Source organism: Vulpes vulpes, chromosome 1 (genome assembly GCF_048418805.1).
Source record: "Vulpes vulpes isolate BD-2025 chromosome 1, VulVul3, whole genome shotgun sequence".
Classification (NCBI taxonomy): domain Eukaryota; kingdom Metazoa; phylum Chordata; class Mammalia; order Carnivora; family Canidae; genus Vulpes; species Vulpes vulpes.
Window position 1 is genome coordinate 12,307,488 of NC_132780.1, and position 18,501 is coordinate 12,325,988.

Below are 18,501 nucleotides of genomic sequence, written 5' to 3' on the forward strand. Positions count from 1 at the left end.
GTTGAGCATCTGCTTTCGGCTCAGGTCATGATCCCAGGGTCCTGGGATCGAGTCTTGCATTGGGTTCCCGGCAGGGAGCCTGCTTCTCCCTCTGCCTACGCCTCTGCCTCTGTGTGTGTGTGTGTGTGCGCGCGTGTGTGTGTGTCTCTTATGAATAAATAAATAAAAATTTTAAAAATAAGACGAAAACAACCAAAAGACACCAGCCTGCTTCCCATCACCTGGCAGCAAGAAGATTGACTGGAAAGTACCAGGGGCTGGTGAGGACGTGGGTACCTGAGAAGCAGCACACCCTCCCCAGGAGAGTGGACTGACTGGATCTCTACAATGAAAAGCAACCTGGCAGTTTGCCCCGTGTCCACCCCAGCGATCCCGAATCCCGGTGCGGGGGCCAGAAAAGCATCTGGGAACATGGACAAGGCTACTCATTGCAGTGTTATTTGTGGGGATGGAAGCTGCAAGCAACCTAGCAATCGATCGCTAGGGGAATAAAAAAAAGAAAATGTGCAACTCCATGCAACTGCAGAAAAATGAGCTAGATGTTCATGCAACACCTTGGAGAGATCTAACAGTGTAGCCTTGAGTGAAAAAGAAACAGGAGAGGGGCGCCCGGGTGGCTCAGTTGGTCAAGTGTCTGCCTTTGGCTCGGGGCATGATCCTGGGGTCCTGGGATCAAGTGCCACATCACACTGGGCTTCCTGCTCAGCAGGGAGTCTGCTTCTTCCTCTCCCTCTGTCAAATAAATAAATAAATAATATTTTTTTAAAAAGATTTTTATTTATTCATGACACACACACACACACACACACAGAGGCAGAGGGAGCCACCCAGGGATCCTCTATATAAATAATATTTAAAAGAAAGAAACAGGGACACCAGGCTGGCTCAGTAGTTGAGCCCCTGCCTTCTGCTCAGGGTGTGATCCTGGGGTCCTGGGATCGAGTCCCACGTCGGGTTCCCTGCATGGAGCCTTCTTCTCCCTCTACTTATGTCTCTGCCTCTCTCTCTCTCTCTCTCTCCCTCTGTGTGTGTGTCCCATGAATAAATAAATAAATAAAGTCTTAAAAAAATAAACAAAAAAGAAAGAAAGAAACAGGAAAAGACGCACAGGGTGGTGCCTTTGTTGTAAAATTAGAACACAGGCACATAGGGGCGCCTGGGAGGCTCAGTCTGCCTTTGGCTCAGGTCATGATACCCGGGTCCTGGGATCGAGCCCAGTGTGGGGTTCCCTGCTCAGCGGAAAGTCTGCTTCTTCCTCTCCCTCTGCCCCTCCTCCCCTGCTCATGCTCTCTCTCCCTCTCTCTCAAATAAATAAATAAAATCTTAGAAAAGAAAAAAAGAACATACACACATGGAACCTTGCACCTTGTGGGTTTGAGTTCTTTCCTGTCTGAGGACAACTCCAAGCACATCTGAGGAACGAGGGTAGAGAACAAAGGTGGGAAATAAATAAATATAAGTGTGTGTACTCAGTGCCCCCCGCCCCAGCCAATCAGCCCTCCAAGCTGCTACGCTCCCTTCCCACTTGGCAGCCAGAGGGATCCTGTTAGAACACAAGTCACGTCACACCCTTCCTCTGCTCACAACCCTTCCTCTACCCTCAGAGGAAAACCCAAAGATTGTATCAGAGTCCACCAACTCAAGTCTCCAGCTCCACACTACCTGGCCTGGTCACCCCTGTGCTTCCTGCCCTGTGCCTCTCCCCCTCCATCACCTGCAACTCCTCAGGCTCCTCTGACACACTGGGCAGGCTTCTACCCCAGGGCCTTTGCATTTGGAATGTCCTTCCTGCAGATGTCCAGATATCTGCCCTGCTTGTCCCTTACCTCCTTTGGGTCTCTGTTTAACACTCACCTCCCCGTTGTGCTCCCCTCATACTGCTCTCCCATCATTCTCCCATCTCCTCATCTACCTTTCTTTTCTTTTTTTTTAATAAGTATTTTTATTTATTTATTTATTCAGAGAGAGAGAGAGAGACTGAGAGGCAGAGACACAGGCAGAGGGAGAAGCGGGTTCCATGCAGGGAGCCCGACGCAGGACTTGATCCTGGGTCTCTAGGATCAGACCCCGGGCTGCAGGCGGCGCTAAACCGCTGCGCTACCGGGGGTGCCCCTCATCTACCTTTCTTTCCAGTATTTGCTATCCTCTAATATATGTCTATTTGCTTACTTGTTCACTGTCTCCTGCTGCTGGGACCTCAAGTTCATGGATGCTGTCTTGTCTCCTGCAGTGGCCCCAAGTGCCCAGAACAGTGCCTAGCACACAGTGAGCGCTCAGGCAATACTTACTGAATCAGTGAATGAACATTTGCATTCCACGGACCAGCTTACATATACATGCGTGGTTCCCATTCATTATCCACTCATGAACTCACTCATTCTAAGATTTTCTTTTTACACTGTATTTATTTATTCAGAGAGAGAGGCAGAGACATAGGCAGAGGGAGAAGCAGGCTCCCTACGGGGAGCCCAAAGCAGGATTTGATCCCAGGACCCCAGGGTCAGGACCTGAGCCAAAGGCAGACGCTCAACCACTGAGCCCCCGAAGTTCTTTTTACACTTTATATTTAGAGCCAATACGTTTGTTCTTCTCAGGGTTACAGACATACCTTCAAGTCCTCAGAGAGCAGGGATCCCTGGGTGGCTCAGCAGTTCAGCACCTGCCTTTGGCCCAGGGCGTGATCCTGGAGTCCTGGGATTGAGTTCTGTATCGGGCTCCCGGCATGGAGCCTGCTTCTCCCTCTGCCTGTGGCTCTGCCTTTCTCTCTCTATGTCTATCATGAATAAATAAATAAAATATTTTTAAAAAAAAGAGAGACCTCAGAGAGCAAAGAGCCCTGATCGCACCAGGAACAAAAACACTTGGAGAACTCCAGACATCCAAGTAGAAATGTTCACACTCAGGGAGTGGAGGTGGCACATTCAGACAGCCCCACCCATGGCACACACTCCACACAGCGGGCAGGGCAGGGATGGGGGACTCCAGTGGGCACCAGACTCAGCGTAGCTGGTCAGGGAGGGCTCCCTGCAGGAGGGGACATGGCACCTGAAACCCAAAAGACAATTCAGAAATCATCAAAGAGAGGTAGGGGAGTGCATGACAAGCAACACAATTTTGTCCCCATGAAATGGTCATCAACAACCACCCAAATGAAAAACTGAATATAAAAACGAATGAGGAGGGGATCCCTGGGTGGCTCAGTGGTTTGGCGCCTGCCTTTGGCCCAGAGCAAGGTCCTGGGGTCCCAGGATCGAGTCCTGTGTCGGGTTCCTGGCATGGAGCCTGCTTCTCCCTCTGCCTGTGTCTCTACCTCTCTCTCTCTCTCTATCACAAATAAATAAATAAATAAATCTTTTATAAATAAATAAATAATGAATGAATGAATGAATGAATGAATGAGGGATGCCTGGGTGGGTGGCTCAGTGGCTGAGAGTCTGCCTTCAGCTCAGGCTGTGATCCTGGGGTCCCAGGATCGAGTCCCACATCCAGCTCCTTGTGTGGAGCCTGCTTCTCCCTCTGCCTCTCTCTCTGTCTCTCTCATGAATAAATAAATAAAATCTTTTATTTTTTTAAAAGATTTTATTTATTTATTAAGGAGAGACAGAGAGAGAGGCAGAGACACAGGCAGAGGGAGAAGCAGGCTCCCTGCAGGGAGCCTGATGTGGGGCTTGATCCCAGGACAATGGGATCAAGACCTGAGCCAAAGGCAGACGCTCAACCACTGAGCCACCCAGGTGCCCCTAAATAAAATCTTTTAAAAAAAAGCAACAAATGAACAGAGCCCCTTTGGAAAACAGTTTAGTAGCTCCTCAAACTGTTCAACAGAGCTACCATGTGATCCAGCAACTCCATTACTAGGCATCTTACCCAAAGAGCTGCACACAGGTTCACACCAAAACATGTGCACGCATGCTCGTGGCAGTATTGTTCCTGACAACCAAAAAGTGGAAACAACCCAAATGCCCAACAGCTGATGAACAGATAAAGCCACATAGTGTGTGTATATGGATGCCCACCCTGTGAATATTACTCTGCCATAAAAAGGAAGCACTGACACACGCCACAACACGGATGAACCCGAAAACTCGATGCTCAGTGAAAGAAGCCAACCACAGAAGGCCGTGCAGTGTACGATTCCAATCACATGACGTCCAGAATAGAGAAATCCATAGAACAGAAAGTTGATCAGTGGTGGCCCTACTGGGCCGGGGGAAGAAGGTAATGGGAGTGATCCCAATGGGCTAACAGGTATGGGGGCTCCTTTTCAGGGTGGTGAAAATGTTCTGGAATTAGATGGTGGTGATGGTTATACAACTTTGCAAATATGCTAAAAAACCATTGAATTAGGGATGCCTGGGTGGCTCAGCGTTTTGAGCATCTGCCTGTGGCCCACGTCATGATCCCAGAGTCCTGGGTTTGAGTCCCACATCAGGGTCCCTGCAGGGAGCCTGTTTCTCCCTCTGCCTGTGTCTCTGCCCCCACTCTCTCTCTCTCATTCTGTCTCTCATGAATAAACAAAATCTTAAAAGAAAATAAAGCATACAATTCAATGTTTTTTTTTTTTTTTTTTTTTTAAGATTTTATTTATTCACCAGAGACACACACACAGAGAAGCAGGCTCCCTGCAGGGACCCCAATGCGGGACTCGATTCCAGAACTCCGGGATCATAACCTGGGCCAAAGGCAGATGCTTAACCAACAGAGCCACCCAGGTGCCCCAAATTGTATGCTTTAAAAAGATGAATTCTGGGCACCTGGGTGGCTCCCTTGGTTAAGCATCTGCCTTTGGCTCAGGTCATGATCCCGGGGTCCTAGGATCGAGCCCCACAGTGAGGAATCTGCTTTTCCCTTCACCTCCACCTGCTACCCCCAGCTTGTACTCTCTTTCCCTCTCCCTGTCAAATAAATAAATAAAATCTTAAAGAAAAAAAGGATAAATTTTATGGTATGTGAATATCTCTGTTGTTTTAAGTAGGCTCCACGCTGGAGGGCAGCTCAAATTCAATAGTCTGAGATCAAGAGTCAGACGGGCTTAACCAACTGATCCACCCAGGCGCCCCAATATCTCTGTTTTTAACAACAAAGGAAAGCAGAACTCTCAGACAGAAGGCAGAAAGTAGAGATCAAGGAGGGGACATTTCCACCTCTCTTTGGTCCCAGATTTCCCTGACATAAACCAGGGCCGCAGAGGAGGGAGGTGAGCACCAGGAGTGCTGGCGGGGAGGTGGGTTCTGGGATTCAGGAGTGAGGGGATGGGGTCTGGGCAGGGGGAGAGGGATTTGGGTGCCTGGTGGTCTCTCTGACACAAAGCTGCAGGCTCAGAGATGTTCTCTGCCTCCAGACACATGCTCTCCATTCTCAGGGCCCACTGCTCCCACTGTTCCCACTGTTCCCACTCCCCCCTCCCTCTTGTGACCTCTTTCTCTCCCTCTCATCACCCTGCTCCCAGTTGTTATTGAGCTGATTCTGAGGTCCACCCTGAATGACCTTTAGCCTGTTCCTGTCCCCGAGATGGACAAACATTGCAAGCAGCAAACAGTAAACAGCCTACACTGACCTTGGAGCCAGAGCAGGGGTCAGAGACCTCTCCCAGGCCCACCCCACTGCGGGTCTGATTTTACCTCCCTCTTGATCTCTAGGACTCAGGTGGGGAGGAGCCGCAGGGGTTGTCCTGGCTTAGTGAGATGTGAGAGAGCCGAGTTCAAATTCACCACCTGCTGGTTGAGGAGCCGTTAGCTAAGTGGCCTCACTTCCACCCCCAAGCCTCAGTTTTCTCATCTGTAAATGGGAATGATAAAGATGCCCCACTTCATAGCGCCAGAAAACACAAGCTTAATAAATAGCCTCTGACCTTAACAGAGCACCTCTGCACTGTATCTGGCACTGACAATTTACATAAATAGTCTCCTCTACTCTCCAGGGTAGGTAGTCCCTGACTCCCAGTCATGGATGAAGAAATAGGCCCAGAGAGGTTAAGCAATTTGCACCAGGTCACACAGTAGGGCAGATGTACAGTCAGGTTCTGAACCCCATCTCATGGCTGCCCACCATATATGGCAGGATTTTCTTTTCTTTCTTTCTTTTTTATTTAAAAAATATTTATTTATTCATGAGAGACACAGAGAGCAGAGACATAGGGAGAGGGAGAAGCAGGCTCCCTGTGGGGAACCCAATGCAGGACTCAATCCAGAGACCCTGGGATTACAACCTGAGCCAAAGGCAAGACACTCAACCACTGAGCCACCCAGGTGTCTCTTTTTTCTTTTCTCTTTTGGTCAAATACATAACGTAAAATCTACCACATTAGCCATTTTAGGGGTGCACTTCAGTGACATTAGGTATATTCACAAATTGTGCAACCATCACCACCATCCATTTCTGGAACTTCTCGCCATCCAAAAGAGAAGCTCCAGGAGGTTTCATTTTACCAATTATTGCTAGCCTGGCCCTGCAGGGCACATTTGTTGTGCACCTACTGTGTGTGGGAGCCCACATTGGGGCCCCTGGAGTGAGCAGCATTCTGCTGGAAGCCTCTGGGTTAGCACCAAACCAGTAGCCACCCCTTATCAATGGGAGATGCCTTCCAAGACCCTCAGCGGATGGCTGAAACCACAGATTTGGATCTACTGTGTTTTCCTCTCCCTATATACTGATGATAAAGTTTAACTTATAAATTAGACACAGTAAGAGATTAACAACGAGTAGGGGAGGGGTTGGGGGGAATGGGGTAACTAGGCACTAAGGAGGGCACTTGGTGTGTTGAGTATTGGGTGTTATACTGTATGTTGGCAAACTGAATTTAAATTAAAAAATAAAAGAGGGGGATGCCTGGGTGGCTGCCTTTGGCTCAGGTCGTGATCCCGGGATCCGGATCGAGTCCTGCATTGGGTTCTTGCAAGGGGCCTGCTTCTCCCTCTGCCTGTATCTCTGCCTCTCTTTCTGTCTCTCTGTGTCTCTCATGAATAAATAAATAAATCTTAAAGAAAGAAAGAAAGAAAGAAAGAAAGAAAGAAAGAAAGAAAGAAAGAAAGAAAGAAAGAAAATGGGGCATCTGGGTGGCTCAGTGGTTGAGCATCTGCCTTTGGCTCAGGTCGTGATCCCAAGGTCCTTGGATGAGTCCCCCATCGGGCTCCCCACAGGGAGCCTGCTTCTCCCTCTGTCTATGTCTTTCCCTCTCTCTCCATGTCTCTCATAAATAAATAAAATCTTTTAAAAAAGAAAAGAAAAAATATAATACTAATAAAAACAATGAATAATACTAAACTAGTACAATTATAATAATATCCTATAATAAAAGTTATGTGAGTGTAGTCTCCCTCTTTCCCTAAATACCTTTTTTGTTTTTTTTAAGATTTTATTTGTTTGAGAGAGAGAGCAAGAGCACAAGCAAGGGCAGAAGCAGAAGCTGAAGGAGAGGGAGAAGCAGATTCCTCACCAAGCAGGGAGCCTTTGTGGGGCTTGATCCCAGGACCCTGGGATTAGGACCTGAGCCGAAGGCAGAGCCAAAGGCTTAACTGACTGAGCCACCGAGGCGCCCCTCTGCCCCTAAATATCTTGTTGAACTGTACTCACCCTTTTTTGTGTGATGATGTGAGATGATAAAATGCCCCTGTGAGGGGAATGACATAGGCACTGTGACATAGTATTTAGTGATGACCAGCCTGCTGGCATATTGTCAGATTATCTGCTTCCAAGCCTTGGTTGACCTTGGGTAACTGAAACTGTGGATAAACAGGGGATACTAGGGGCGCCAGGGTGGCTCACTTGGTTAAGCGTCTGCCTTTGGCTCAGATCGTGATCTCAGGGCCCTGGGGTCTAGCCCCACGTTAGGGCTCCCTGCTCAGCAGGGAGTCTGTTTCTCCCTCTCCCTCTGTCCCTTCCCCGGCTCATGCCTGCAACCCCCTTCAATTAAATAAATAAATAAATAATTGAAAAAGGTGGGGGAACTACTATATAAGTTGCTCAGGCTATGGCCACCAAAGTGGGGTTGTCAGATTCACCACATAAAAATACAGGATCCTGATCGGGTTTGAATTTCAGATGAATAACAAACAATTTTTAGGATACTTCCCAAATAGTGCATGGTACATAGTTATACTAAAAGAAAAACTTGGGCAGCCTGGATGGCTCAGCGGTTTAGCACCACCTTTGGCCCAGAGCCTAGTCCTGGAGACTGGGGATCGAGTCCCACGTCGGGCTCTGTGAACAGAGCCTGCTTCTCCCTGAGTCTGTGCCTCTCTTTCATTCTGTGTCTCTCATGAACAAATAAATAAAATCTTTTTTAGAACCTTATTATTTGTCTGAATTCAAATGGGAATCTTGTATTTTATCTGGCAATCCTAGACTAAGGAATCCAGTCCATGGTCTGCTGACCAAGATGTGTGCTCTGGCTCTAGGCTAGGTCCTCCAGGAGAAAAAGGCTCATTTTCTTTCTGTCTAGTGTTGGGCCTGAGCCTGATAGTGACAACTTCCTACTAGGTGCACCTGGAATTTTCTCTCACGGAGCCTCACCCAGCTTTCACATGGGTGAAATCACATGGTGCATCACATTCTGGGAGGCAGGCGCTTATGAGCATCCCCATCTTACAGAAGAGAACATTGAGGCCCAGGGAAGGAGTGGTAATTGCCCAGGTCACATGGTGAGAGGGTGTCTGGTCTGTAGTCCAGTGCCCAAGGGATATTAGAAAGAAAATAACCAAAAGCAGCCATAATCGGGGCACCTGGGTAGCTCAGTTGGTTAAGTATCTGCCTTCGGGTCAAGTCATGATCTCAGGGTCCTGGGATTGAGTCCTGTGTTGTGGTCTCTGCTTAGCAGGTAGCCTGCCTCTCCCTCCCTCTGCCTATGTATCTGCCTCTCTCTCTGTGTCTCTTGTGAATAAATAAATAAAAATTTAAAAAATACATATATTTAAAAAACAGAAACAGTCACGATCTGCGAGGACCACCATTACCAGGGTGCTTGTTAAGATGTTTTCCTGTGTGGTTTCATTCCATTAAAGTCCTGCTGAAGTATGGATTGTAGGCCCATTTGTCAGAGAAGGGAACTGAGGTTAGAAAGAGGAGCCAGCAGGTGAAGTGGAGGCAGGATCTGAACACCTGTCATCGGAGGGCCAGAGAGCTTCTGTCTTCTGTCGGGCCAGAGTGCCGGGAGGGTAGGAAGGAGGGAGGCCAGCAGGGGCGGGCAAGGTCTTTGCTTGTCACTGTTACCTGGGTCCCTCTCTCTGAAGTCCCTGCCAAGGGGCGTGGGGAGGCCGCCAGGGGAGGGCCCTGCTCTGAGCCATCTGCCCCCCTCCCCCAGCCAGGAGAGCTGAACACGGAGGAAAGGAGGAAGGAAGGAGAGCCCCCAGAGATGCTGCCTCCTGGACTCAGGCCCCAGGCCCTGCCCTCCCTCTGCCTCTGCATTCTGGTCCTGGCCTGTGTTGTGGGTGAGGAGGAGTGGACGGGCGGGTGTGGGGCCCCTGCGGTGCTATGGGCTGTGAGTGTGACCGTCTGTGTGGTGTGCGAGTTTGCACACATGCGGGTGTGGAGTTTGTGTTTTGTCGTACACCAGTGTGTGCACGTTCCTGTGAGAATGTGTCAGCGGTGGCCCCGTGGGAGGCGGGTAACGTGGGAGTTGGCAAGAATGACAGTGGTCGTGTAGGTGTGTTGGTGTGTGGATTCATACAAGAATATGACATCGTGGCAAACGTGTGTCTGTGAACATACATGTGTGTGTGTGTGCACTCATGTGTCTTTATGGGGGTTTCATGCAGAAAGATTTGGGGGCACTGCAGAAGATTTGAGTGTGTGGACACTGAGAGGGGCTGTATGTGCTGGGTTGTGAGCCTGTGTGAATTCTGCACGGGCATTTCAAGTTTTTTTTTTTTTAAGATTTTATTTATTTATTCATGAGAGGCACACACACACAGAGAAAGAGAGTGAGAGAGAGAGGCAGAGACACGGGTAGAGGGAGAAGCAGGCTCCATGCAGGGAGCCCGACGTGGGACTCGATCCCGGGGCTCCAGGATCAGGCCCTGGGCTGAAGGCAGCGCTAAACCGCCGAGCCACCCGGCCTGCCCCGGCATTTCAAGTTTTAACACTTACACGGTGCAGGGTGCCATCACCAGTGCCTCAGACGTGTTAACTCTGGGTTCTCACAGTATTCCTGGTGCAGGGCCTATCACCAACCCATTCTACAGAAGGGAAAACTGAGTATAGAAGAGGTTTGGTCACTGGGTAAGGCACACTGCAGGGCACACACGTGCTTCTGTACATGCCTGAACACGTATGTGCCCGTGTGAAGCCAGGGATCTGTGGGTGAGGCTCTGCCCAGGTGTGTGAGTGTGAGTGCTGGACAGGCAGGTAGGAACGAGGAGGTGAAGTGCGATTGGAAGTGGTACCCCCAGCCCCTGGGAGGAATGACCAGCACAGCCCAGCCAACCTCCATCCCGAGGGGTAGAAAGTCTTCCTGCACCCTCTCCCCTTCCCCCCACCTGTGGAGGTGGTTCTGGGGGGAGTCACAGGAGAAGGGGGGAGGCAGTGAGATCAGGTAGAGAAGGAGGCATCAGGAGGGGGGTGGGGGCAAGGAGGTGGGGTCACAAACTGAGGGGGAAACAGAAGTGACAGGAGGGGCCGTGGGCACAGAGGGTTATGAGAAATTGACTGATGATGGAAAGGGGGGACAGGTGGTCAAAGGGACATATGAGGTGAAGGCCAGCAGGGACAGTGTCAGGTGGTTGCCCTCGGGCCCCCCGGGAGCGATGGTGAGCATGGAGGGAAAGGGAGGAGGAAGGATTCTCAGGTCCCAGCCCACCCATGTTGCCCTCTGGTCCCACCTAGCACGCCAGCAAGCAGCGCCCACAGAATCCCCGAGCCCCCCGCCGAGGCTGGTGAGTAGTCCTTGGAGCCTGGTGCCCAACAAGGTAAAGGCGGTGGTGACCAGGACCAGAGAGAAGTGGCAGTGGTTCTGGTGAGTGTGTGCAGCAGTGCTGGGGGGTGGATCCCTGGGTCTGAGGAGGAGGAGCCTGGGGGCCTGGACCCCTGGGTCTGAGGGAGGAGGAACCTGGAGGCCTGGATCCCTGGGTCTGAGGGAAGAGGGGGCTGGGGACCTGGACCCCTGGGTCTGAGGTAGGAGGGGGCTGGGGGCCTGGACCCCTGGGTCTGAGAGAGGAGGAGCCTGGGGACTTGGACCCCTGGGTCTGAGGGAGGAGGGGGCTGAGGGCCTGGACCCCTGGGTCAGAGGGAGGAGGGGGCTGAGGGCCTGGACCCCTGGGTCAGAGGGAGGGGGGCAGGGCTTGAACTCTGGGGTTCTGAGTGGGATAAGGCGGGGTCTGAGAAGAGCAGAGGGTAAGAGTTGAGAGCAGTCACTCCCAAGTCTGAGGGTGGAGGGACGGATGAAAGGGGCAGAAGCCTTATGGATAGCTGGGGTCTCAACTCTTCTGTCCCCTCTTCTACAGGGGACCGGAGGCCTTCCAGGGCTTTGTGCAGACCTACTACGACGACCACTTGAAGGACCTGACTCTCCGTACCCGGGCCTGGCTCCGCAGCTCCAAAGACAGCCTTGTGAACCAGGCCCACAGCCTGTGCCCCCGGCTCTTCTGTGGGGACAGTGATTAGGATTAAAGTTTCTGCAGCCACCACAATAAAGAAATGCTTCTCTGTGTCCCTGTCCCAATCCCTTCCAATGTGGCCACCCCCAGCAGTTAATGAATTGAGGAAGCAACACCTGGCAAGGGAGGAACAATGGGGGACCCTGAGAGGAAGGAGTCAGGGGGATGACCCCCTGCCCCCTGGGACCCACCACTACGGGCTGGTGGCGGGAAGGAGACATCAGGCAACTGAGTTTGGGACGGGAGGGTGAAGGTGGGGGAGCAGGTGGGGTCAGCAGGTTCTCCCAATGATCCCTCACTCAGAGCTTGGCCTTTGCTACCCACGTGAGGGAAACCCCAGACCCCTTCCTGCTGGGTGCCCAGGACCCCCCACCTCTTCAAAGTCCCTGCCCAGCCTGGCCCTCTCAGGAGCAAATTATCAGAGTAGGGGCTCTCTGTGGCTTGACCTTGGGGACAGTCCCTGCCCTCTCTGCCCCGCACCACCCCCTCAGCGGTCCTGTTGGCTAGGACTTTGGACTAGGGGACAAGGTGGGGGTGGTAGCTGTGGATGGGGAGGTGGATCTCAAGAGCTATAAAGCCTTTCTCTGCCCGTGTGGAGCTGGTGAGGACAGCCTGCCAGAGTCGGGTAAGAGAGGGTCCCCAGTGGAAACGGAGAAGGGGCAGCGGGGAGGGGGCAAAGATGATGAAGTCTGAAACTGCAAGAGTCCCTTTAGGTTTCTCCACTGGAATGGGGGGAATTTAGAATCCTAGGCTGTTTCCCCGTGCCGACGCCCCTTGGGGTGGGATCTCAGCCTCATCTCCAAATTACAGGTGACAGTAGGGCCTGAGGACCTGCCACAGGGTTGGGGTGAAGACAGACAGAATGAATGCAGAACAGAACTCGGGGCATCCGAAATGCACTCATCCCATGCTCTTCCCTCTGCGGGTTGTCTCTGAGTCTGTGGGGATGCATCCCTGTACCGACTGGGTCCTATTAGAAGTGTCACCCTCTGCCAAGGCTTTCCCCGGCTATGAGACACGCCCTCCCCCCCGCCAGAGTACTTATTCCCCAGTGACACGCTGCAGATTTGCCTCATGTAATATAGTTGATTGTATTTCTCTCTCACGTGGGCTCTGTAAGGGCAGGGCTGCTGCCTGCGTTCACAGCTGCGCCCAGAACTGGGATCGGTGCACAGTTCCGTGCTCAAGAACTGCTTCTTGAGAGAATGAATGGATATTAGAACTAAGGTCTTTTTTTTTTTTTAAATTTTATTCACAAGAGACACAGAGAGGCAGAGACAAAGGCAGAGGGAGAAGCAGGCTCCCTGAGGGAAGCCCAATGTGGGACTCGATCCCAGAACCCCGGGATCACGACCTGAGCCAAAGGCAGATGCTCAAATCACTGAGCCACCCAGGTGCCCCTAGAACTAAGCTCTTAAAATCCGGAGTAGAATCATAAAATGTTAGACAATGAGGCCCGAGCCAATGCATCAGCAACTGGATCAGCAGGGAAGGAGGGGGGGAGAGGGAAGCCCAGCACCCTCCTCTTGAGTTCGGGGGGTAGTAGACAGGACAGGACAGGGTGGGGGCCGGGGGGAGCAGAGCAGGATAGATGTCACCAGTGGCCCTGCCCTACAGCTTTCTCAGTGGTCCAGGTCTTCCGAAGCCATGGGTACCCGATACCTCCTGGTTCTGTTGCTTGTCCTCCTGGTATTGAGATTTGGTGAGTGTGGTCAGCTGGGGAGGAGGGTCTGTGAGGGGGATGAGATGAGCCCCCAGCATCTTCCCAGCCCAGTTCTTACCTGGCCCTACCCCTGTCCCCCTCCGTCCTTGCTTCATTGTCCCCTGCCACATGCTCCTCAGCTCTCCTAACGCATTCTACCCCTGCAGAGGTCCAGGGGGCCCACGAGCCCCAGCAAGATGAAACCACCAGCTCCGCCCTGCTCACCCAGATGCAGGAATCACTCTACAGTTACTGGGGCACAGCCAGATCGGCTGCCGAGGACCTGTACAAGAAGGCATACCCAACCACCATGGATGAGAAAATCAGGTATCAGGGCACCTGGGTGGCTCAATGGTTGAGCATCTGCCTTTGGCTCAGGTCGTGATCCCGGGGTCCTGGGATTGAGTCCTGCACTGGGCTCCCCTCGGGGAGCCTGTTTCTCCCTCTGCCTATTGTCTCTGCCTCTCTCTCTCTCTGTGTCTCTCATGAATAAACAAATAAAATCTTTAGGAAAAAAAAAAGAAAAAGAAAATCAGGTATCAACCCACTGCCACTGGGAATCAGGAGTCCCGGCCCCCCGGTCCTGTCTGAACCCTGGATTCTGAGATCCCAGCCCTGTCCTCCCTAGGGATCCAAGAGTTTGGGTTCCATCCACCTTTCCCCACAGGACACATGACTCTGGGCCCCCAGCCTGTTCCTCCCTCAGACTTGGGGTCCTCCCAGCTTCCCCCCCACTGCTCAGAGCTTCTGTCCTTTTTCTCCAGGGACATATACAGCAAAAGCACAGCAGCTGTGAGCACTTACGCAGGGATTTTCACTGACCAGCTACTTTCTATGCTGAAGGGAGACTCGTAACAGCTGAGCCCCGATCGTGGGGGAGGGGAGAGTCCAGACCCCACAACCCCTTGGCTCCTCTGACCAACCCCCCACTTCTCAGCACCTGTCAGCATCTTGCTCCCAGTGCTGGTCTGTCTTCTTATAAATAAATACATTTAAAAAGCCATTTCTTTTCTTTCATGTGGTTGCCTTTCTAAGATCTCAGGGGATGGAGCCGTCCATCCAACAGTGCTCATTGGATGCATGTAGCCCTAACTTGGTCAGTGGGAATAAAAGAGGCGAATAATAACAGTTGAGAATCATAACAAAATTAAAGATTGTCCTTCACCGAGGTTGGCCTTTCTCATATGTAAAATGACAAACCAGGAACACAGCTAGCTTCCAGTGGCCTCTGGCAGTATCCAGGCCCTGGATAGATACTTTGAACATGCATCACAGTGAGGTGTCCCATAGTCCTGTGATAGAGAGGACGCTGGTGCCCAGAGTCACTATGGAGCATAAAAAAAATCAGTGTCCAGGTTCTCTGGGACCCAAAGGGATGGATCTGCAAAAGCTGTGCCCTGTGATAATGCCTATACACTTGTCCAACATGTATTTATTGAGACCCTACTAGGCCCAGGGGACACTGCAAGGGAAAGACAGAGGATTTTGTTTCCGTGCCCCCTCAAAAAGCTATTGATTGGGCCCTGGCCCAATTCCACACAGTTTTAGTGACTATGGCTTTGTGCTCTGTTTTGTTAGCTGTTCTCTCCTTATTAGCAATAGTAGTAACATCTTCTGAGCTCCCATTCAGGAATCGGGAGCTCTATTCTGTCCTGAGGTCACAAACAGAGGGGCTGGGGGAAGGGGGGGTGGTGAGGCTGAGGATGAGCAAGCCGACCAAGGGAGGAGATGACTTCAGGCAACAATTTGTGCAATAACGAAAAGAAGAAGTGTAGAGTTGAAGGCCTGGGTACAGTCCCCTAGGCTGGGGGAGGGTCCCCTAGAAAACCTGGCTGGGCTGTCCACAGAGGATGCATCACAGTGTGGTTGAGGCTTTTGTTGCTGGAAAGTGGGGGCCCACTCTCTTGGTCCCCAGGTCCACGACGGGTGATTAGTGGTTGGGAAATGGTATCTGGGCAGTGGGGAATTGCAGGCAAAAAGCACAGGATGAGGGGATCCCTGGGTGGCTCAGCGGTTTGGTGCCTGTCTTTGGCCCAGGGCGTGATCCTGGAGTCCCGGGATCGAGTCCCCCATCAGACTCCGGCATGGAGCCTGCTTCTCCTTCCTCCTGTGTCTCTGCCTCTCTCTCTCTCAGTCTATCATAAATAGATAAATAAATCTTAAAAAAAAAAAAGCACAGGATGAGCAGGTAAGAACAGAGGTGATGCAGTCAGAGAGGACAGTGCTGGGGTCCCTGGGTAGATGGCCGGGGACCTGGACTTCTGGGTCCTGAGGGAGCAGAGGGTGGTCTGGACCCCCAAGTCCTAGGGGTGGGGCTGTTGGCCCCTGAGGATGCAGGGCCTGTGTTTCTCCTAATCTGCTTGGCATTAACTTCCAGCCAGCCTCTCAGCGTTCTTGGGGCAGCTTTCCCAGGTCTTGAGGATGGGGAGCTGTGAGTCTAGTAGAAAACAGAGACCTTGGGGGAGGTTGTGGGAAATGCCCCCAAGTCTCCGGAGCCTGGGAAGAGCTGAGGCTGCCAAACCCAGGGGGTGATGAGGAGGGGGGACCCCAGAGGAACAATCCCTGCTCTGTCCACTTGTTTCCCACGGACTCAAGCCAAACCAAACCACTGCCCAGGCCAGTTCTGCTTCCAACCAATCCTGGTGCCCTTCCCAGATTCCTCCTCCCTTTCTCAGGCCTCCACCGCAGTCCCACTGCCTCTAAGACCCCAGCATTCAGACCCCTAGACTCCTCTTCCCCCAGACCTCAGGAGTCTGGGACCCCAGACTTCTTTTCCCTCAGACTCAGGAGTCTAGACCTCAAGCCTTTTACCTCGGGACCCAAAAGTTTAGGGCTCCAGTCCTTTTCTCCCTTAGAGCCTGCAATCACAGCCTCTGGTTGGTGTTGGGCGTCCCCTAGTGGAGGGCAGAGAGGCTCTGGGCTGTGATTCAACTAGCAGCACAAATCAAAGAATTTATTTAGTCACTCAACAGATATGGGGGAGTGTTTTGCAGGAGTCCTAAGGTCATAGTCTAGCAGAGACTTTCATGCTCCAACAGATCAGAACTCTGCAGTTTATGGGAGAGGAGGGCACACCGGGGCATTTTACATCTAGTGTTGAAAGCAGAGATGGGATTACAGTGAAGCTGGAGATTACATTTTAAAGCCCCTCACCTGGGGCAGCCCCTGTGGCTCAGTGGTTAGCTCCGCCTTTAGCCCAGGGCCTGATCCTGGGGACCCAGGATTGAGTCCCACGTCATGCTCCCTGCAAGGAGCTGCCTCTGTCTCTGTGTCTCTCATGAATAAATAAGTAAAATCTTAAAAAAATAAATAAAGCCCCTCACCTGCCTGGACTTTCTGCAGTCTTCTGTTTAAGCTTGAGTATGTAATTTCATACTTTTTAAAAAGAGGCCTGCAAGGGATCCCTGGGTGGCGCAGCGGTTTGGCGCCTGCCTTTGGCCCAGGGCGCGATCCTGGAGACTCGGGATCGAATCCCACATCAGGCTCCCGGTACATGGAGCCTGCTTCTCCCTCTGCCTATGTCTCTGCCTCTCTCTCTCTCTCTCTCTCACTGTGTGCCTATCATAAATAAATAAAAAAAAAAATTAAAAAAAAAAAAAAAGAGGCCTGCAAATTTCAATATGCCTCTTGTCTGGTGGACTTCAGTCATTATGTTCATTTTTTCCCTAGACTTAAAAACTGGGCCTACAATTTCAAAAAAAAATTTTTTTTTTAAAAAAGATCTTATTTATTTATTCATGAGAGACGAGAGAGAGGCAGAGACACAGGCAGAGGGGGAAGCAGGCTCCGTACATGGAGCCCAATGTGGGACTCGATCCTGGGTCTCCAGGATCATGCCCTGGGCTGAAGGCAGGCACCAAACCGCTGAGCCACCCGGGCTGCCCTCAAAATTTTGAGAGAGAGAGAGCATAAGTGTGTGTGTGTGTGGGGGGGGGCGAGGGGGAAGCAGGCTCCCCAACCAGGGGCTCAATCCCAAATCCCTGGGATCATGACCTGAGCTGAAGGCAGAGGCAGATGTTTAACCCACTGAGCCACTCAGGCACTCCCTGGACATACAATTTGACTTGTTTTTCCTATTCTTATTTGTGAGTGAAGTGGACTGGGCAACACTTTCTCTAAGGTTCCTTCTTGCCCTGTGCTGGTCCTCAGAGGTGTCATCAACCTTCCGCATTCAGAGTTTCACGGTTCACTTAGCAACCATCCCCTGGGGCAGTGCTGGAGGGCAGGGCAGTGAGCGTGAAAGCCCTGGGCTTCCGCGCCCAGAGCAAAACATACCACACCCGCCCCTGACAGTGATGATATAAAGTGGGCCGGGGTGGAGTTGGGGAGCCCAGGGAACTGGGAAGCCCGGGAGGCGGTGCGGGCCCAGAAGGGTTTTCAGGAGGAGAGGATACTACTATTGAGCTGGAACCAAGAGGAGAGCGGAGGAAGTAGATAGTAAAACGAGAAACAATGAATCCCAAGGCAAAGCCTGTTCTCCCTTTTAGGTAATCTGCAAGGTCCACAACAACAGTGCAAAGATACAGATCTCTTCCGAGGAGTGAAGTGGGGGTGGGCGGGTAGGTGCTTCACATTCGTGATCCATCTCACTCGGTCCTTCCAAAAAATCCGGCAGGGCACAAGCCAGAGGGAAATGCTTCGTTTATAAAAGAGGAAAAAACTGAGGCCCCAAGAGATAGGTCACTTGTCCGGGATCATTTAAAAGGTCAGTAGCACAACCAGGTTGAAACCCCGGTCACACCTCCACTCAACTCACAGAGGAGGCTTCACGGCCGCTGACAGGCTTCTTTTCTGGTCCTCCATCCCACCCTCCCCAGGCCAGGGGTCTCTCCACACGCGTCCGGGCTCGGGACTGCACAAAGATAGCTAAGAGAAAGTATGAGCGCTCAGAGCCCCCGAAGCCGAGTCCAGACGTGCGACATTTGCGAGGAAGCAAAGACCACTCCGGAACGCGCGTGCGGGCTACGCGACGTGGTCTGAAGGCTTGAGGAGGGGCTGGCGGGGTCCAGTTCGAAGGAGTGGCGGCTGCGAGAACCGAACGCTCAGAAAAATTCCAAGGGGACTTGGAGGAAAGGGTTGCTCTAGAAGACGCGTCTGAAGGCGAGGGCCTCGGCCGGAAGCCCGCCCCCCGAGTCTCGGTACCGCGGCCGGGGAGGTTTCTGTTACGCAGCAGGGGCGCGCTACGAGCTGAACGTCCGGCGTTACGGTGGC

The 18,501-nt window shown here is 51.9% G+C and overlaps 2 protein-coding genes across 3 annotated transcripts; both read left to right on the forward strand.

Annotated features, from left to right (window-relative positions):
• Positions 1-9,265: 9,265 nt before the first annotated feature.
• On the forward strand, positions 9,266-11,641 carry APOC4 (apolipoprotein C4). The gene is made up of 3 exons (XM_026014024.2): positions 9,266-9,425; positions 10,819-10,948; positions 11,436-11,641. Exons 1-3 carry the CDS (start codon positions 9,350-9,352, stop codon positions 11,593-11,595), a joined length of 366 nt encoding a protein of 121 aa, XP_025869809.1. The 5' UTR covers positions 9,266-9,349; the 3' UTR covers positions 11,596-11,641.
• A 466-nt stretch (positions 11,642-12,107) lies between these two features.
• APOC2 (apolipoprotein C2) lies at positions 12,108-14,293 on the forward strand. 2 transcript variants are annotated; one of them, XM_026014022.2, is made up of 4 exons: positions 12,108-12,213; positions 13,206-13,290; positions 13,458-13,617; positions 14,055-14,293. In XM_026014022.2, exons 1-4 carry the CDS (start codon positions 12,136-12,138, stop codon positions 14,143-14,145), a joined length of 414 nt encoding a protein of 137 aa, XP_025869807.1. In that variant the 5' UTR covers positions 12,108-12,135; the 3' UTR covers positions 14,146-14,293. The 2 variants fall into 2 exon arrangements, with proteins under 2 accessions (XP_025869807.1, XP_025869808.1); XM_026014023.2 differs by lacking the exon at positions 12,108-12,213 and adding an exon at positions 12,792-12,815.
• Positions 14,294-18,501: the final 4,208 nt, after the last annotated feature.